This window comes from Elaeis guineensis, chromosome 10 (genome assembly GCF_000442705.2).
Source record: "Elaeis guineensis isolate ETL-2024a chromosome 10, EG11, whole genome shotgun sequence".
NCBI lineage: Eukaryota > Viridiplantae > Streptophyta > Magnoliopsida > Arecales > Arecaceae > Elaeis > Elaeis guineensis.
In genome coordinates this window covers 33,179,816-33,196,477 of record NC_026002.2, presented here as the reverse complement: position 1 = coordinate 33,196,477, position 16,662 = coordinate 33,179,816, and the positions used below count along the sequence as shown (strand labels likewise).

The window sequence follows — 16,662 nt, the reverse complement described above, 5'->3', positions numbered from 1 at the left end:
AGAATAATAGGTATACTATTTAATAGTTATACTGTTTGTCAACTAAAATAATGTTTTAAATATGGATATTTGTCCCACCTAAAAACTATTTATTTAATACTTACTAAAATATTTTCTATTAGTGGTGAGTTGCTCAACATTATTTTTTTACATGGAATATTTTTTCTTTGAAAAGGAATTTACACAGAATGTTGATCATCAAATTTACACACAATGTTTTTCCCTGGTCCATGATCTTCTTAAACAAAACAAAGTGGAATTTAGTTCGTGGCAAAAAGAAGAAAATCTTATATATAAAATAAATTTTGAGGCATATAAAAGAGAAAAAATTATTATATGTACTGTATGTTGGCGCATGCTATTAAAATTTTAGAGAAAAAATTTAAAATTTTTTTTCCCTCCAAAGATTTCTAAAGTTTTGATTACTTAATTTAGTTCCATATCGAAAAAAGATAATTTCTTTTTGATACTTTTATATTTTTTTTTTCTTGCCCACTTTTGCTTGGATCAAAAAGAGAAGTAGATTTTAATTTTTAATTCTTTTCTCATCTCATCATACTTTTTATCAACGATCATGCTTTAAAAGAGGATATCTCGAAAGATGGCAATGGGTAGGATTTGGTTAGGATATTGTACTACCCATCTTCAAATCCAAATTTAATACTCTATACCCAAACTCTATCCGATATCCGATCGGATAAGAAAAGAGATATCTATCTCTATATCCAATGGATTCGGAGACACCTATGGGTAATCTATTTCCCCATATCCGCCCCATACCCATCCCATATCCAAAAAAATAAACAACCAAAATAATTTTATGCATATTATCAACCAAAACAGAATTATCAATTCAACGTAGACCATAATTTATAAGTCTAGATTTATAGAAATCAAATATAAAAATAGAATTACAATTCAATATAGAATAAATTATTAAATCTATTATTTTATCCATGAAAATCTAGTATAGTGCTCTAAAAGTAGTGAACTTGAATACCAAACTTTCAAATAATTTCATGAAGTGACAAATGCAACTCCACAAGTACGTTACTTACCTGCAATATGTGATTAGAATATTTTACTTTCATTTTTTTACTTTAGAACCAAAGCTACTAATTATTTTTATTATAAAATATATGTTAATGATTATATAGTATATAAATAGTTATTTATTAGATTCAATTATTTTATTGACTTGATTGACATATACTTGATGTATTTTTTTTATTTTAAACTTAATTTTTATGGGATGAATTAAAGATAAATCACTATCTTGGGATGAATTGAAATTGTCTATTTGAAGATAAAATCATAATAAAGAAAAAAAAATATTATTATTATTATTGATATTTTGAATAAATTTATATTCCTCATTTTATAAAGATGGAAGGATATTATTTTTAAATAAAATAAGACCGCCTCTATTAGGACTTGTTCAAAAAGATAAAGAATTCAAAATTATAATATTTTTAAGATATAAAAATATTAATTATCTTATTCTATAATAAAAAAATATTAAGTAAAAAAGAAGCGGTGATACTAAAAGATAATGAGAATGAAGAAAAAAATATACAAGTACAATTTAATAATTAATAAAACTAATATAATTATCACATTAACTATAAATTGAATATTTATATATAGAGATAGATCGTGTGTGTATAAAGAGAGAGAGAGATCATCTATATATATATGTGTGTGTATTCGGGTATGGATTTAGGTTTGGGTATTACCCATATCCGTAGGTTCGGATCGGATTCGGATTTGAATTCGGATTCGAATAGAAAACAGCACTATCCATATTCTATCCATATCCGTACTACAATTTTCGAATTTTTTTCAAATCCGAATCCAAACCCAATCAAATCCTATTTTTCAGGTTTGATCGGATTTGGATAAGATGCATACCCATCGGATCGAATTGATTTTGCCATCCAATCGTATCTTGGGATAGAATTTTTGATAAATACCAATATACAGATTGAAAATTCATCTTAGGATGCTGATCACATACTTCCGAGTTTTCTTTTTTGTATCCTCGATTTGATAAAATTCTCTTTGCGAAAGAATTTTTTCTAACACATGCCACCAATCATTGAGATATATTATTGTGGTTCCATGATTGACATGAGTGCAGAATGAATGAAACCATGCTAATACATCTTGGTGATCGAGGGCGTGCACGAATGTATTCTTGTACGTAGTGCATGCAATAATTCCTCGTGAGAAAGGGCCAGGAGCAAGTAATTTTGATGTTAACAAGACTTCCAAAAAAAGGTGAGATGGCCAGCGGGCAGGCAATTGGTCCCTCTCTAATCAACATCAAGTTGTTCCTCTAATTTGCAAGCCCTTGAAACGCTGTCATACCGAGTGGAAAGCGTCGTGCCATCACGCTTTTTACTCCCCCACGATCTCCCAAGCTGGCTTGGAAGGCGAATGGAGTGTGAGGCCGGTCCACCTCCAATAATGAGCCCCACGTTTCTCACCTTTTCTTTACTCTAATTCTCCTCAGTGGCTTATCATTTAATTCAGACTTTTTTTGTTTAATTACAATTCCAGTATGCTAATCTCTACTATAATGCTGATCTCATTCTTGCATAATTTTGTGATCTTTTTGTCGAGGATGTACATTTTTGTCCGACACTTGCATTGCCCACGTAGAACTCTAGTTGAGTAACGATATAGTTTCTTTCAAAATAATATTATTGATTTAAAAATTATAATACAGCTCAGAGTCTCTAGGGAAGGTTTGTACTTGCATCGTCCAATCCGAAGTACTTCATAGAAATCATAGGTCATATCAGTGCACGTGGCGACATTTGATTCTTTGATTAGAGGGTGATAGAAATATTTATGCTACAAGAATAATTATTTCACAAATTATTGATGGTCTAGTTTGAGTTTTTAGAACTCCAAGCTAAAGGTATAATTCTTCCATCAAGGATAATCAATATAAAAAGATGATCTAATTCCAACATATATTTTATTCCAAATACCCATATAAATTTTTTTCACAAAACATATTTCAACTCATTTATATTCTTGTTTGACCAGAATTCCTTTTTCTCCAAAATTTCTGGACTGTTTGGCATGAATAAAGGTTAAATAGATGGATGGAGTTGGAAGGATGAATGACCTCTATCCATTATTTGATTCAAAAAATTTTAGAGATGATGGATAAAAAGAAAGAATTATCTATCCATCTGGACCCATCATTTTGCATCTTCTAAATTGGTGAATGTAAGGAATAATGGATAGAGTATGTGAGAAGTGAGTTTCTATATTGATAAAATTATCTGTTGACCCTATGATTGATTTTGATGATTATAAAATATTAAGAAATTATGATACTAATCATATAGTTTAAGAGTGGATGTAGGATTTCTGTATTCAAAACGAAAAAATCATCATTAAAAGAAATTTTCTTAAGATGTCAAGCTAAAAACTTCATTCGTTCCACAAATCTAGCTCACAATAGTCAATCCCAGGAGAAAATGAGTCGACTCTGGCATGCAGGATGGCATCAGCATAGACCTCGAGTTGACTCTAGCACAACTTGAGTCGACTCTCTCAAAAAAAATAGAGAAATAATTTTTTGGATATAGTGTTTAAGTCGACTCCCGAAGATCTCGAGTCGACTCCAAACCTATTCGAGTCGACTCTCAAGTTTCTCACAGTCATAACAAATTATACAAAGAAAGTTGCAGAAACATTCAAAGTTTGTTAGAACAGTTAGATTTCATTCCCAACAAGCACAAATGGCTAGTTTTCAATTTAAACAACTTTAAAAGGTCCGAGGATCACGTGAAAATAAGGAGAAACAAATTAGAAAGATATATTCATCATTTTGAGAGAGTTCATTGAATATTCTTTAAGAAAGGAAACAAAGAGGGATTTAGTGCAAGAATTCTGTATGCATTCAAGTGCAGCTTTCTCCATCATCAACAATATCCTTCCAAGCATCAAGAAAAAGAAGTTAAGTTTCATTTGAGCAACTCTTCGTCAACTTTCTTCGAGCTTTTAAAGAGTTTTTGTTCTCTATTTTTATTGTGCTGAAAATTGTTATCTTATATCCTATTTTCTTGATAAGTTTTTTTGAGAGAAAAAAACTTAGGATCAAGACTCGTCCAAGCTTGAAATTGAATATGGTTGGTTTTGGTTGGTGAGCTCAGAAAACTAGCTGCATTGATTGTGAACTCAAAAAATAATCGATATTCGATTTTAGTTGATGAGTTCAAAAAATTAACTGAATTTATTTATGATCCTGAGTAAAATAAATACATTATAATTGTACTGATTATAGTGAAATTCTCAAGAGGAGCTTAGGAAGTTGATGTAAGTATGGGATTGCATCGAACTACTATAAAATTACTTGTCTTTATGGTGTGCTTATTTCATATGCTTTACTTTTTACTTTATATTTATTATTTTAAGTTTTACATTGCTTAATTCCACTGTACATATTCTACATCTCACAAATACTCAAGTTAGCTTAACATTGAAGTATGTTATTATTTAGATTTCAAATTTAGTTAAAGTTATTAAAGAAGCCAATTCATTTCCTCTCTTTTGAGTTACTAATCTTTTTAGGCAACAATACCCTTTATAAACCTTTAAACGAAATCCTATCACTTTTATAATTTTTTATTTATTTTATTTATATATATATTTTTAGTTTTACTTATACCATTTATCCTATACTATTAAATTTCATATTAAAACTTTTTAATTTCAACACACAATTCCATAATTATAAATAAATAATTAAACCTATCTTCCATTTTTATTTATATTTATTATTTTTAGTTAACTATTTATACAAAATTAATTAACTATTTAAATTAAATTATAAATTGATTAATTATTTAAATAATTATATATAAATAAATTTATTCATATATAATTAATTTATTAAATTATTTATTAAACTAAATTAAATTAAATATTTATATAATTATAAATCATAAAGATTTTAATTTATATATTACTCCATTTTTTAGTATAAATAAGTATTATAAATTAATAATAATAATACTTTTTATTAAAAGATAGTTTAATAAAAATATTTATAAATACCATCTATCCTTCTTTTCTTTCCTTCTATATCAAAAAGTAGAGGGAATAATTCACATCTATCCTTCCATATTTTACTAAATATATGAGAGGATGGATAGAATATCCATTTATTTCTTTATCCATTCTTTCTCTCCTATCCACCCTTCCATCAATCCATTGTTCGTGCCAAATGTTAGTCCTGCTTTCTCTTGAGCTAAATACATCCTTGGATCTCTACAATCCAAGTGGTAACTTTTTGGCCCACTTCCAAGAAATATAGAACGGTAAGGAGGGCATCTAAATCGGATCTTCTTCTTAAATGGCTAAAGCAATAACTCCACTGCCCGTTTCAAAGAACATCAGCCAAAAGGTTGGCCACCTTACACAAAGAATATCCTGGCACCAAATTTATAGGCGAAATGTCACTTCGATTGGCACTCATAATGTGGAGACTAAAACATGCCATGTGACCCAATGCCACAATGTAAGGATGATCAAAGATGTCTCATGTACATGACCCCAGTACGAAAACAAACCAAGACTACCAAGTTGCATCAATAGAATGATAAATGGAGATGCTAGACTCAACCGCAAATTGATAATGTTGGCTAATAAATTAATATTAGTCTGTAAGGAAGATCCTACTTATAACTAACAAACTTAAGAGTTGATGATCAAAGAATATTGTTAAGTATCGTATCATTAGAGATAGCAAGACAGAAAGCTCTTTAAATTTCATTTTTTATTTTATATAATATAAAAAATAAAAAAAATAATCATCAGTATGATGCAGTGATAACAATAGAAAAATATAAATAATAATAATAAAAATAAAAAACTAGAAATAAATTTCCATCTATACTTTTCACTTAAAAGTAATTATTCACTTAAGTTTCAAATAAAAATAGCTATTCATTTGAAACATAAATTAAAAACAACTACCCATTTTGGTTGAACTGATCCTTATATCCTTTAAAATACCGTAATATTATATTATCATAGTGTAATATTTTTTTACAATAAGATAATATTATATTATATTAATATAATATTATTTTATAATAATATTATATTATATTATTATATTATATTAATATAATATTTTTTTACAATAAGATAACATTACATTATATTTGTGTAGTATTCTTTTATAATAATACACTGTTACTTTATTATATTATATTAATATAGTATACCTTTACAATAAGATAGTATTATATTATCATAGTGTAATATTCTTTTATTGTAATATTATTTTACAATAATATAATATTATTTTATAATAATATAATATAATTTTATAATAATATAATATTATTTTATAATAGTATACATTTTATAACTGTAAAGATAGTTAGATCATTTCATTTTTATTTGAATAATTATTTTTTAAATTATGTTTCAAATGAAAAATTACTTTTATCTGAAACTCGAATGGATAGCTAATTTTTAAATTTGAATAGCTATTTTTAAATTTAAACTTAAATTGATAATTTTTTTTAATTTACTCTAACAAGAATAATAAAAATACTAATAATAACAGAAAGAAAAGAGAGAATTGAATTATATATTTCCAAGACTAAGTAAAAAAGAATAGCCACCTATGAGCTTATCAGTATTGGTATCTCTGAAAGTCCCGGTTTTCACTTGTAGATCATAAAAAGTCCCACATTAAAATACACTCACTCAAGCACATAACAAAGCAATAGATAAGAAACCAAAATTAAGATTCAACACAAATTCATTGTACATTAGAAAATGCAAGTTAATGTTATTGATTTTACTACCCACATGACCACCTTCACATCCATTAAACTTTCCACGCAACTATACTCATCCACCACGCCATTTTCATTGTTTGCAATAGATAATGCATAATCCATCAATAAATAGTGGAATCATCTAAAGAAAACAGATGAATGAAGGTAATTATCATTCATGACGGACAGCTGATAACTCGAATTAAACCAGAAATCCTCCACCTGACAAAATCTATCAGGGTCAACATACGAGCAAGGAAAAAAAAACTTTTGGGTTTTATGAGAAAGAACATCATCATTCATTTATTATAATACAAAATACATAACCTAGTTTCACACGCCCCATGAAGTCATCCTTCCAATTTGTTCAGATTCAGCATGCACATGTTAATCCATGAACGCCTCCGTGCCATCAAAAAGCATTAAAGAAAAGGAAAAGATAAATCAGAAAATTTCAATGGAGGAAAGTCACAGGTAGGACATTATCCCCCAAAGATTATCCTTCAGCATATAGATGATGATGCCAGCCTGGTCTCCAAACTCAGGAAAATGATGATATTACACCAGATCGAAATCAAGGATAGTGTCCTTGGCCAAGATCAAAAGGAGCAACTTGAAATATATTAAAACCCATTTTCGGGTGACCTCTTGGTGAACATAATCCAGAAAAATCTCCTTAAAAAACCCATATATCTGCCAGTATACTGAGAAAATCAGTAAGGAAGTGGTCGCTGCAGATTTTGACACAAGAAGCAGTGCTGGTATGAGAGCATAAGTAATTTTCTGTGAAAGCTCCATTCTCTTTATCTTCGAGCTTTCATCCCCCAATCCACTTTTTCGTTCTTTTGTATGGCTCCCCTCCAATGGGCTGAAAGCAATAACCTTCGAACAATCTCCCTCCTTTCCATTACATGTCCTCCGCAAAAGCTTTTCACAAAATGATGTTTTGATAAAATCAATAACAAATAAAAGCAAATATCAGATAAACTCCAATTCAATATTAAACTATAAATGCAGAGCTGGTGGAATTGCATACATTCTTTTCAGTTGAATTAGAAAGCTGAGAGATGACTTGGTCTGACAGATGTGTCATAGTTCCACCATGCGCAATCCCAGAAAACCAACGAGGTAATCCTTGTGTACCAGTATGCACCAGTTTGATCGAATAGCTCGGAGGGATTTGTTCATAGGCCCAAAGCTGCATAAACAGTGAACTTCATGAAACATTGATAACAATAGCAAAAAATAATGGAAGTGAAATTTAACCAAGCCCAATTATTGCCTCCAGAGCAACATGACAAGCACATCTGTTAATACCATTAGGAGCTCGCCCGTCTTATTAATATTATGGGCATAATTATGAAGGGTGGTTTATATTTTACTCCAAACACTTTGGTGCACAATGATCTGGCACACTCCGTCATAACAAAAGGTTGTGAGCAAACCAGTCTTTATACCAAAAAAATCCTTAGCTTTTGGATATTTTTGACCCATTTGAGTTAAGGCTCTCATCTTCCTCTCATTCTTTCCAACAATATATCAAGAAAAAGGTAGTGATTCTTTAAGATGAGGTTGTTGATATAAGCATTTGAGTTGTTCATTTCAACTGCATTATAACTTTTATTGCAGCAGCAATTACGAGACTTTCAAAACAAATAACAGTAAATAATGGAAGTTAAATTTAACTGAGCTAAATCATTGCCTTAGTAGCATCATAAGAAAACTTATTACATGTTTTTGGAAGATTACCTCAATCTTACTTAAGATTCTGGACATAATTATAGAGGGTGGTTTATCTTTCACTCACATAATCTGCTGGAGCAATAATTTGCAAACTCCCTCAAACAGGAGGTAGGGGGGAACCTTTTTTTGTAATAAAAAATATCTTAACTTTTGCATCTCTTCAGCCCACTAGAGTTAAAGCAAATATCTTCCTCTCCTTTTCCAACAATACATTACAAAAAAATTAATCATTCTTGTTGATGAAATTGTTGATGTAAAAATTTAAACAACTGACTTCAAATGCATTATGACTGTTGTTGTAGCAGCATTTAAGAGGACGGCAATGGAAAGATGAGGATTCAGTTGGGCATTCGCCTAAACTCTAATATTTTCTTGGCTCCTGAAAAACACCAACCTTTGGGTGTCTTAATACAACTACTATCCAGGTAATTTGATCGGTATGCTTTTTCAGGCATCACATTATTTCTGGTTTCCCATGCACAACATGCCACCTGTCCCTGATAAGACTCAAGCTCAGGCTTAACAAATCTCCAGAAGCCATTAGCATGACCCAAGAACTCTAAAGAAATTAATTTATTCAACATACAAAAAAAAAGTACATAAAAAGGACAACCGTCTAGCTCTAGAACACAATGTGTCATAAGTCTCTATAACTTAAAGCGAATCAGCCCCATACTGAGGACCCAGTTCTGTACAACACACACACACACACACACACACATGAGTGCATCCCTAAGTTTTCAGTTTTAGATAAGTATGACCAAAAAGATGAAAAAGAAGAAGGAGAAGAAGTGAAAATGAGGAAAGAAAAAAACAGAAACAGAGAGAATAAAGGTTAGAGTTTAATCATGTGAAATAATAACTGAATCAATTAGCACAAGAGGTTATCCTTCCACAAAATCCAGGGACATAACATTTAATCTAATGACATAAGGATTATGAGAAGTAATCCATTCTATCCAGACTATCAAAAATCAGCTAACCATTGCTCTATTGACTGAATGGGTTCTATTACTTTTGAGAATCAAAGGTTAAAAAAAATCAGTACAATATACAAATCATCTAATCAGAAGATCAACACAAGAGGACTTTATTTTCTTATTGCATATAGCTGTCATGAATACAGCTTTAACATCAGGCAAAGCCATATTATAAAAGGACTAAGATAATACTGGCACTAATTAGCCATGTACAAGTGGCTTATTCATTCGTACAACTAACAGTTAAGTTATGCACATGTCTAGGATGCTTGTATTATGTCAAAAATATTTGTACAAGTGCACATGAGAGTGCCTATGAGGTTTTCAAGAAAGTAGAAGGCCCATCCAACTGCCGTGATTGGCACTCTAGTAGACATGACTAAGATTCTTCTACATCTTTTCTGGGATTTTATTTAACTGCCATGCAAAGGTACCAACAATTCAGTAATCCTGTTATAACGATGCCTGAGGGTTACTGTTATTGGGCATTATAGCAGAAATAATGGCTAGAATTGTCTTCCCCAGATTTCGATGAATACTCCCAGGACAGAACAGTTGCTGCCATAATAGCTGTTATAGACATTCTAAACAGCAGAGGCAACAACAACAACAAAAATTAATGGTGGCACTTGATAAAATGGCATTTCAAACATTAAAATTTGTGGGAGCCTATGCTGGCGTGGGTTCAATCCACATTGGTTGTACATTAGAAAGATCTCGGGTACTTATCAGGCTAAAAAATCCAAACAATACCTTCTGGTAAGCCTTTTTCTGTGAGGTCCTGAGTTGCTATAATGGTATCCAGGTCAATGCACGCCATAGCAATATGGACTAGGAGACACTGAGCCATAATTCTTTTAGGAGATGATCACGAGCCAATCATAGAGTTTGTGGTTGGGTTTGATTGGCTTTGGAAATCCCTAGCTTGCAAAAGGATGTCAGGACGTAGACGGAGGGAGTATGTGAGATCCCGTGGTAGCATGTGTTTAGTTGGTGGCGGCCAGGGTAATTACACAGTTTCATAATAATATATTACGGTTAGTGCATTTATGCATCAAAGTATTGACGCGGAATGACAATTTATTTTTCATAAACGTGAAAAGATCAAATGAAGAAAGAAATAGCCGCTATTTAAAATCCCACCATATATACATGCACAACAAATGGGGACCTCTTCACGATTACAATGATTATAAACCATGGTGTCAGCATATTCTCGCGCAATTCGTTAATAGCCTCGTAGAATAATCTTTTTCCTTAGCAGTATAACCAGCGAATATAGGATTACGAAATTCTACTCAGCAGGAATTTTTCCCCATCAATCCTTCTCCCTGCAGAAAAACCCTAATAAAGTTTTCATCTTTCACAGAGCTAACACCTACTATTATCAGGAGTTCGACAGAACTATAGATCAAATACCACTGAATCCTAAGCCCATGGAAAAGAAGAATAGTAGGAGGAAGAAGGAAAAGGGTAAATCGCACCTTTCTGGAGCCAAGGAGAGCGTTGTGGTGGGGAGCAGTAACCGAATCGAGCACGGGGGCGGCGGGGGCCGATCCAGCGGCGGGGGATCTGCAATCGGGCGGCGGCGGGGCTCGCCCATGATCTAGAGGGGGACGGGGAAGCGACGGAGAGGCGAGGGAGTGGAGAGCTCGGAGAAATTGGGAGGACGAGGAGGGAAAGGCGTCGATCGGGGAGGAGGAGCGGTGGAGGAGGCCGGATAGGTTTAGGGTTTTGGATCGGGTCAGAAGAAGGGCAGCCATGGCCGTCGCCGCTCTCGGCGTTAGAGAGGAGAATAGGAAGCGAAGAGGGAGAAAAAGCTGAGCAGCGACTGAGTACTTAGAGAGACGAGGTAGCAACGCGACAGCTGAATCGCCGTTCGTGCACGCGCTTTGCAGTCGCAAGCTGCGCGTGGAAGAAGCGTGGCTTTCCTTTTCGCTGGCGTCCGAGCGAACAGACGCTTAACGCGAAGTTGGTAAACTATACTCCCGTGACACGAATGGACGCCCGGCTTTAGTGCGAGCATTGCCGCCTAAAGCTTTCCACGAGAGCGAAAAGCAAAAACCATGGGCTGGAGTTACCGCCGTGGTAACGAATCTACCCTTTGTGAAGAACGAGGGCCAAAAAAATTCATTTTTGAAGGACGAGGGAACTTTTAAACACAAGGTACCTACTGCTCAAACAACCTCAAAAGTGATAATTTTTAATGATTGTTGGGATCATTCAATCTATCTCCGACTCCGACTCTACATTATTTTTATAAATATAATATTTTAATTAACAATCAGCTAACCGACCGACAGTCGACTATTATCAACCAACAATGAACAACTACGACGACTCAGTTAATATCCGACTGATGATCATCGATATATCAGAGTTACCATCTAATTCTTATTCGGATCTCCACCGACCTACTACTATTACCGACATATAGTTCGTTTATCTTTTCAACACATCTAACCATTATAAACGGTTATCGATTGCGTATCACGGTCATTAGTGGACATAAATGATCCATTAACTCTATGATTATGGTCCGATAATTTAGCGCCATAAAAAGCGAAACTACGTGCTCGACGGTTATATCAGAATCATTTATAAAAGAAAGGTAAATGAGCAGTATGGATAAAATAATTCTAAGATGAAACTCTATCAATTCAAATATTCTTCATCTGCTGTTCATAACTTTCCATTGATTTAAGCATCAGAAGATCCTTGTCGGATATAATTTCGGTCTGTGAGGACTTTGTTTTGCAAGTGCTTTTTACCGACGACAGACGATAGGAGTTGACCGCAACAATGATAAATCTGATAATTTAATTAATGGATAAAAGATATATCCATAGTAATTAAAAAATAAAAAATTATAAAATTGAATAGAAAAATCTATCTCGAATACCCAAAAGATAGATTTCATATGATTTGCTATGCATGATACGATATAATCAACAATACTGCTTGCATCGCAACAATCATTCATTGCAGAAGAGGATGAAACCCATCTCCATCAGCAATCTTCCACGGAACATGCAACAAGATAGACAGGATATTCTTTGGAGGAAACTAACTATAATAATTCATTGTTTCTTGCTATTATACATTAACGCATTTCTTCTACCACTCATTTTCTCATAAGTGAACTTGTTGGGATATACCGACTGACTCTATCCGACCGACCGACTCCATCCGACCGACCGACTCCTCCCGACCGACCGCGGGCGACACCGACAGCGACTATCGATTGCGCCTCGATCGAAACGGGTCAGCCTAGTGGCCCCACGTCGCCTCCGATCGCCTGAGGGCTGACCCCCCGTCGCCGACTTCCCATCGGATGGGACACTGACGACTCACTGTCGGTTTGGATGGCTGTCGTCCCACCTCTACAGGCCTTCCTAGATGTCGGATGAGCGGCGTGGGCTGCAGTCCCATCAAGTAAACGCCGCACGAATGCCAGGGGGCATTACCCTGCCAGGAAGCCTGGGGTGCTATCCTGCTAAGGACGAGAATTAATTCCTAGGACCTATCAACTTTGTCAACGGCATGACAACTTCTGACGATTTGACAACTCTCCAGTTGTCTACATCACCGACGGCGGGGCCATACCACCTCCTACTATAAATCGGAGAAGGCAACAGTGCTACAGGGGGGCTTCTCGGAGAAAATGCTCAGGCTTGCTCTCTCTCTCTCTCCCTCTCTCCCCGTAGAGCTCCTTGTCTCTTCTTCTCCGTTGCCCAGTCTCCTCTCTGACTTGACCGTCGGAGGGTCCCCGCCGGAGCTGCCTCCGGTCAGCGCGGACTTTCTTTTGCAGGTGCTCGTTCCCGGCGACCAAGCGACGAGGGGATTGGCCGCAACAGATTGGCACGCCAGGTAGGAGGAATGATGACAAAGACAAGAGCTCAGCGATCGAGGGTCACCGGGTCGGCGAGGCGCTCTTCCCACCGGGAAGAGGCCTCTCCTCCACCCTCTGCGGCGAAACCCAGCTCTCCGCACCCCGCGGTGACCACGGAGGCGTAGATCGTGGTGATCGTGCGGCAGATGACCGTGCTGACAGACGCGGTCAAAAACCTTCAGCAACAGCCGATCCAGCTGCCGCCATCACCGGTCGGGCAACCGGCGGCACATCCGATGCCCTTCAGGAGCAGCCGCCGACGCCCGCGTCGATCTCCGTCGCCTCCATAGGAGCACCTGCCACAGCGCTCCCACAGAGAGGAGGAGGGGCGGCCGCGGTGCGACACCCATCGATCCAGACGGCATTCTCCCTCCCAGCTAGAACGAGCGAGGAAGGAGAAGCGACCGCGAACGCCATCCGCCTCTCTCTCGGACTCTTCCGGAGACTCTACTTCTGGGGTCTCCCAGCACCGACGGATCGACGACTACGAACGCAGGTTCGACGAGATCGACCGTCGGCTTGCCTAGTTGCAGGTGGATGGGCAGAAGTCCTCGAACGACACTGACTTCCAAACCGCCAAACCTCTCTCCCGACTCATCCTTGATGAGCCGATCTCAAGTCGGTTTAAAATGCCACACGTGGAGCCTTACGACGGCTCCACCGACCCGATCGACCACCTGGAGAGCTACAGAGCTCTCATGACGATCCAGGGGGCAACTGACGCTCTCCTTTACATCGACTTCCCCGCCACGCTACGCAAAGCTGCCAGGGCCTGGTACTCCGATCTTCAATCGAAAAGTATCCACTCCTTCGGGCAGCTCGAGCACTCTTTCGCGGCCCACTTCAGCACCAGCCGAAGGCCACCCCGAACATCGGACAGCCTTTTCTCTCTTAAACAAGAGAAAAATGAGACGCTCTGATACTTCGTGGCACGATTCAACGTGGCCACGCTCGAGGTTTGGGACCTCAATGAGGACATGGCCGTCTCGGCCATGAAGCGCGGGCTAAGGGCATCTCGGTTCACCTACTCCCTGGACAAAACCCTCCCCCGAACGTACGCTGAGTTGCTGGAGCGAGCGTACAAGTACATGCGCGCGGATGAGGGAGCTTCCGACCAACGCCTGGCTGAGCCCAAGGGCCCGAAGGAGAAGCGGAGGAAGGGTCGGGACCCTGCTGTGCCTAGCAGGCCCCCGACCGACGGTCGGGTATCACCCCCATGACGGGACCAGGGGTCACCCCGACGCCGGAGCCCGAGGCCGACACGCCCCAGGTACGATTTCTACACTCCCATCTCTGCTCTCCGTGCGCAGATTTTGATGAAGATCGAAGAGGAAGAGTACCTGTGACGGCCTCCGCCTTTGAAGGCAAAGGGCCTCGACCGACGGAAATACTGCCGATTCCACTGGGGCCACGGCCACAATACCGAGCAATGCATCCAGCTTAAGGATGAGATCGAAGCCCTCATCCGCCGGAGATATCTCGATAAATTTCAAAGGAACCCACCAACCCAACCCATTGCCGACCGACGACCCCAGCCGACCGGAGAAGCGACTGATAATCGACCTATGGTCGGGGTCATCAACGTGATTTTCAAACGGCTGGATCCGGGGACGTCCGCTGGAGGGGAGCCGGTGAAGAAGCTACGCCCGGACGATGTGATTACCTTTACAGAAGAAGATGTTTGGGGCATCCAAATCTCCCATGATGATGCTGTTGTTGTCTCGACAACAATAGCCAATTATGATATAAAAAGAATTTTTGTAGATAATGGAAGTTCAACGAATGTTCTGTTTTACTCGACCTTCTCACGGATGCGACTGTCGGCCGACCGACTCAAGAGAGTCTCCACGCCCCTAATAGGTTTCGCTGGAGACGCTGTCGCAGTGGAAGGAGAGGTCACCCTGCCCGTGATGGCTGGAGCCGAACCACGGTAAAGTACGGTCCTCCTGACTTTCGCGGTCGTCCGGGTGCCCTCGGCCTACAACGCCATACTCGGAAGATCCGGACTGAACGCCCTCAAGACGATAGTTTCGACGTATCATCTTCTGGTGCGGTTCCCGATCAAAAACGGCGTCGGAGAGATGCGCGGAGATCAACACCTCGCCCGTCAATGCTTTCAGATCTCCGCTCAAAGCGACGAATCGAAAGGCCCCCTGACGGCCGATAAGCTGGACCAACGGGAGGAAGAAGAGCGGGGCGAGCCGGCCGAACAGCTCATTCCCATCGCGATAGCAGGGGACCCCGACCAGAAGGTGTGGGTCGGGTCTCAATTACCCGACCCCGAGCGGCGACATTTGGCAGAGCTACTGAAGGCAAATACCGACGTATTCGCTTGGTCGGCGGCGGATATGCCGGGAATTCCCCCAGAGATGATGACCCATCGACTCAACATCGACCCATCAATGAGACCGGTAAGGCAGAAGAAAAGATCTTTCGCTCCAGAAAGACAGAGGGCCATCGACGAGGAGGTGGATAAGCTACTCGAGGCAGGCTTCATCAGGGAGATCACTTATCCCGATTGGCTCGCCAACGTTGTAATGGTGAAAAAAGCCAACGAAAAGTGGAGGATCTGCATCGACTACACCGACTTGAATCGAGCCTGTCCAAAGGACAGCTTTCCACTTTCGAAGATCGATCAGTTGGTGGATGCGACGTCCGGCTACCGACTGCTCAGCTTCATGGACGCCTTCGTAGGGTACAACCAGGTCTGGATGGCGCCCGAAGATGAGGAACGCACCGCCTTCGTAACCGTCAAGGGCCTCTACTGCTACAGAGTAATGCCGTTCGGACTGAAGAACGCTGGCGCCACCTTCCAACGACTGGTCAACAAGGTCTTTAAAGATCAGATCGGGCGCAACATAGAAGTGTACGCTGACGACATGCTGGTAAAGAGTACGCAAATTTCGGATCATGTCCGGGATCTCGAAGAAACCTTCCGCACTCTATGACGACACCGGACAAAGTTGAACCCGGCCAAGTGCGCCTTCGGAGTGACCTCGGGGAAGTTCCTAGGATTCCTCATCTCACAACGGGGAATCGAGGCTAACCCCGAGAAGATCAGGGCCATCATCGATATGCGACACCCGGACACCAAGAAGGAGGTGCAGCAACTCAACGGAAGGATCATCGCGCTGAGCCGATTCATTTCTCGATCGGCTGAGAGATGCCTCCCGTTCTTCAAAACCTTGCGACAAGCCAAGCAGTTCTCTTGGCCGGACGAGTGCCGGCA

General features: G+C 38.6%; 1 protein-coding gene across 1 annotated transcript; it reads right to left on the bottom strand.

Annotated features, from left to right (window-relative positions):
- Positions 1 to 7,075: 7,075 nt before the first annotated feature.
- LOC105052741 (succinate dehydrogenase subunit 4, mitochondrial) lies at positions 7,076 to 11,380 on the bottom strand. Its single transcript, XM_010933677.3, has 3 exons — positions 11,026 to 11,380; positions 7,855 to 8,016; positions 7,076 to 7,745 (listed from the first exon to the last, which is right to left on the bottom strand). Exons 1-3 carry the CDS (start codon positions 11,302 to 11,304, stop codon positions 7,377 to 7,379), a joined length of 810 nt encoding a protein of 269 aa, XP_010931979.1. The 5' UTR covers positions 11,305 to 11,380; the 3' UTR covers positions 7,076 to 7,376.
- Positions 11,381 to 16,662: the final 5,282 nt, after the last annotated feature.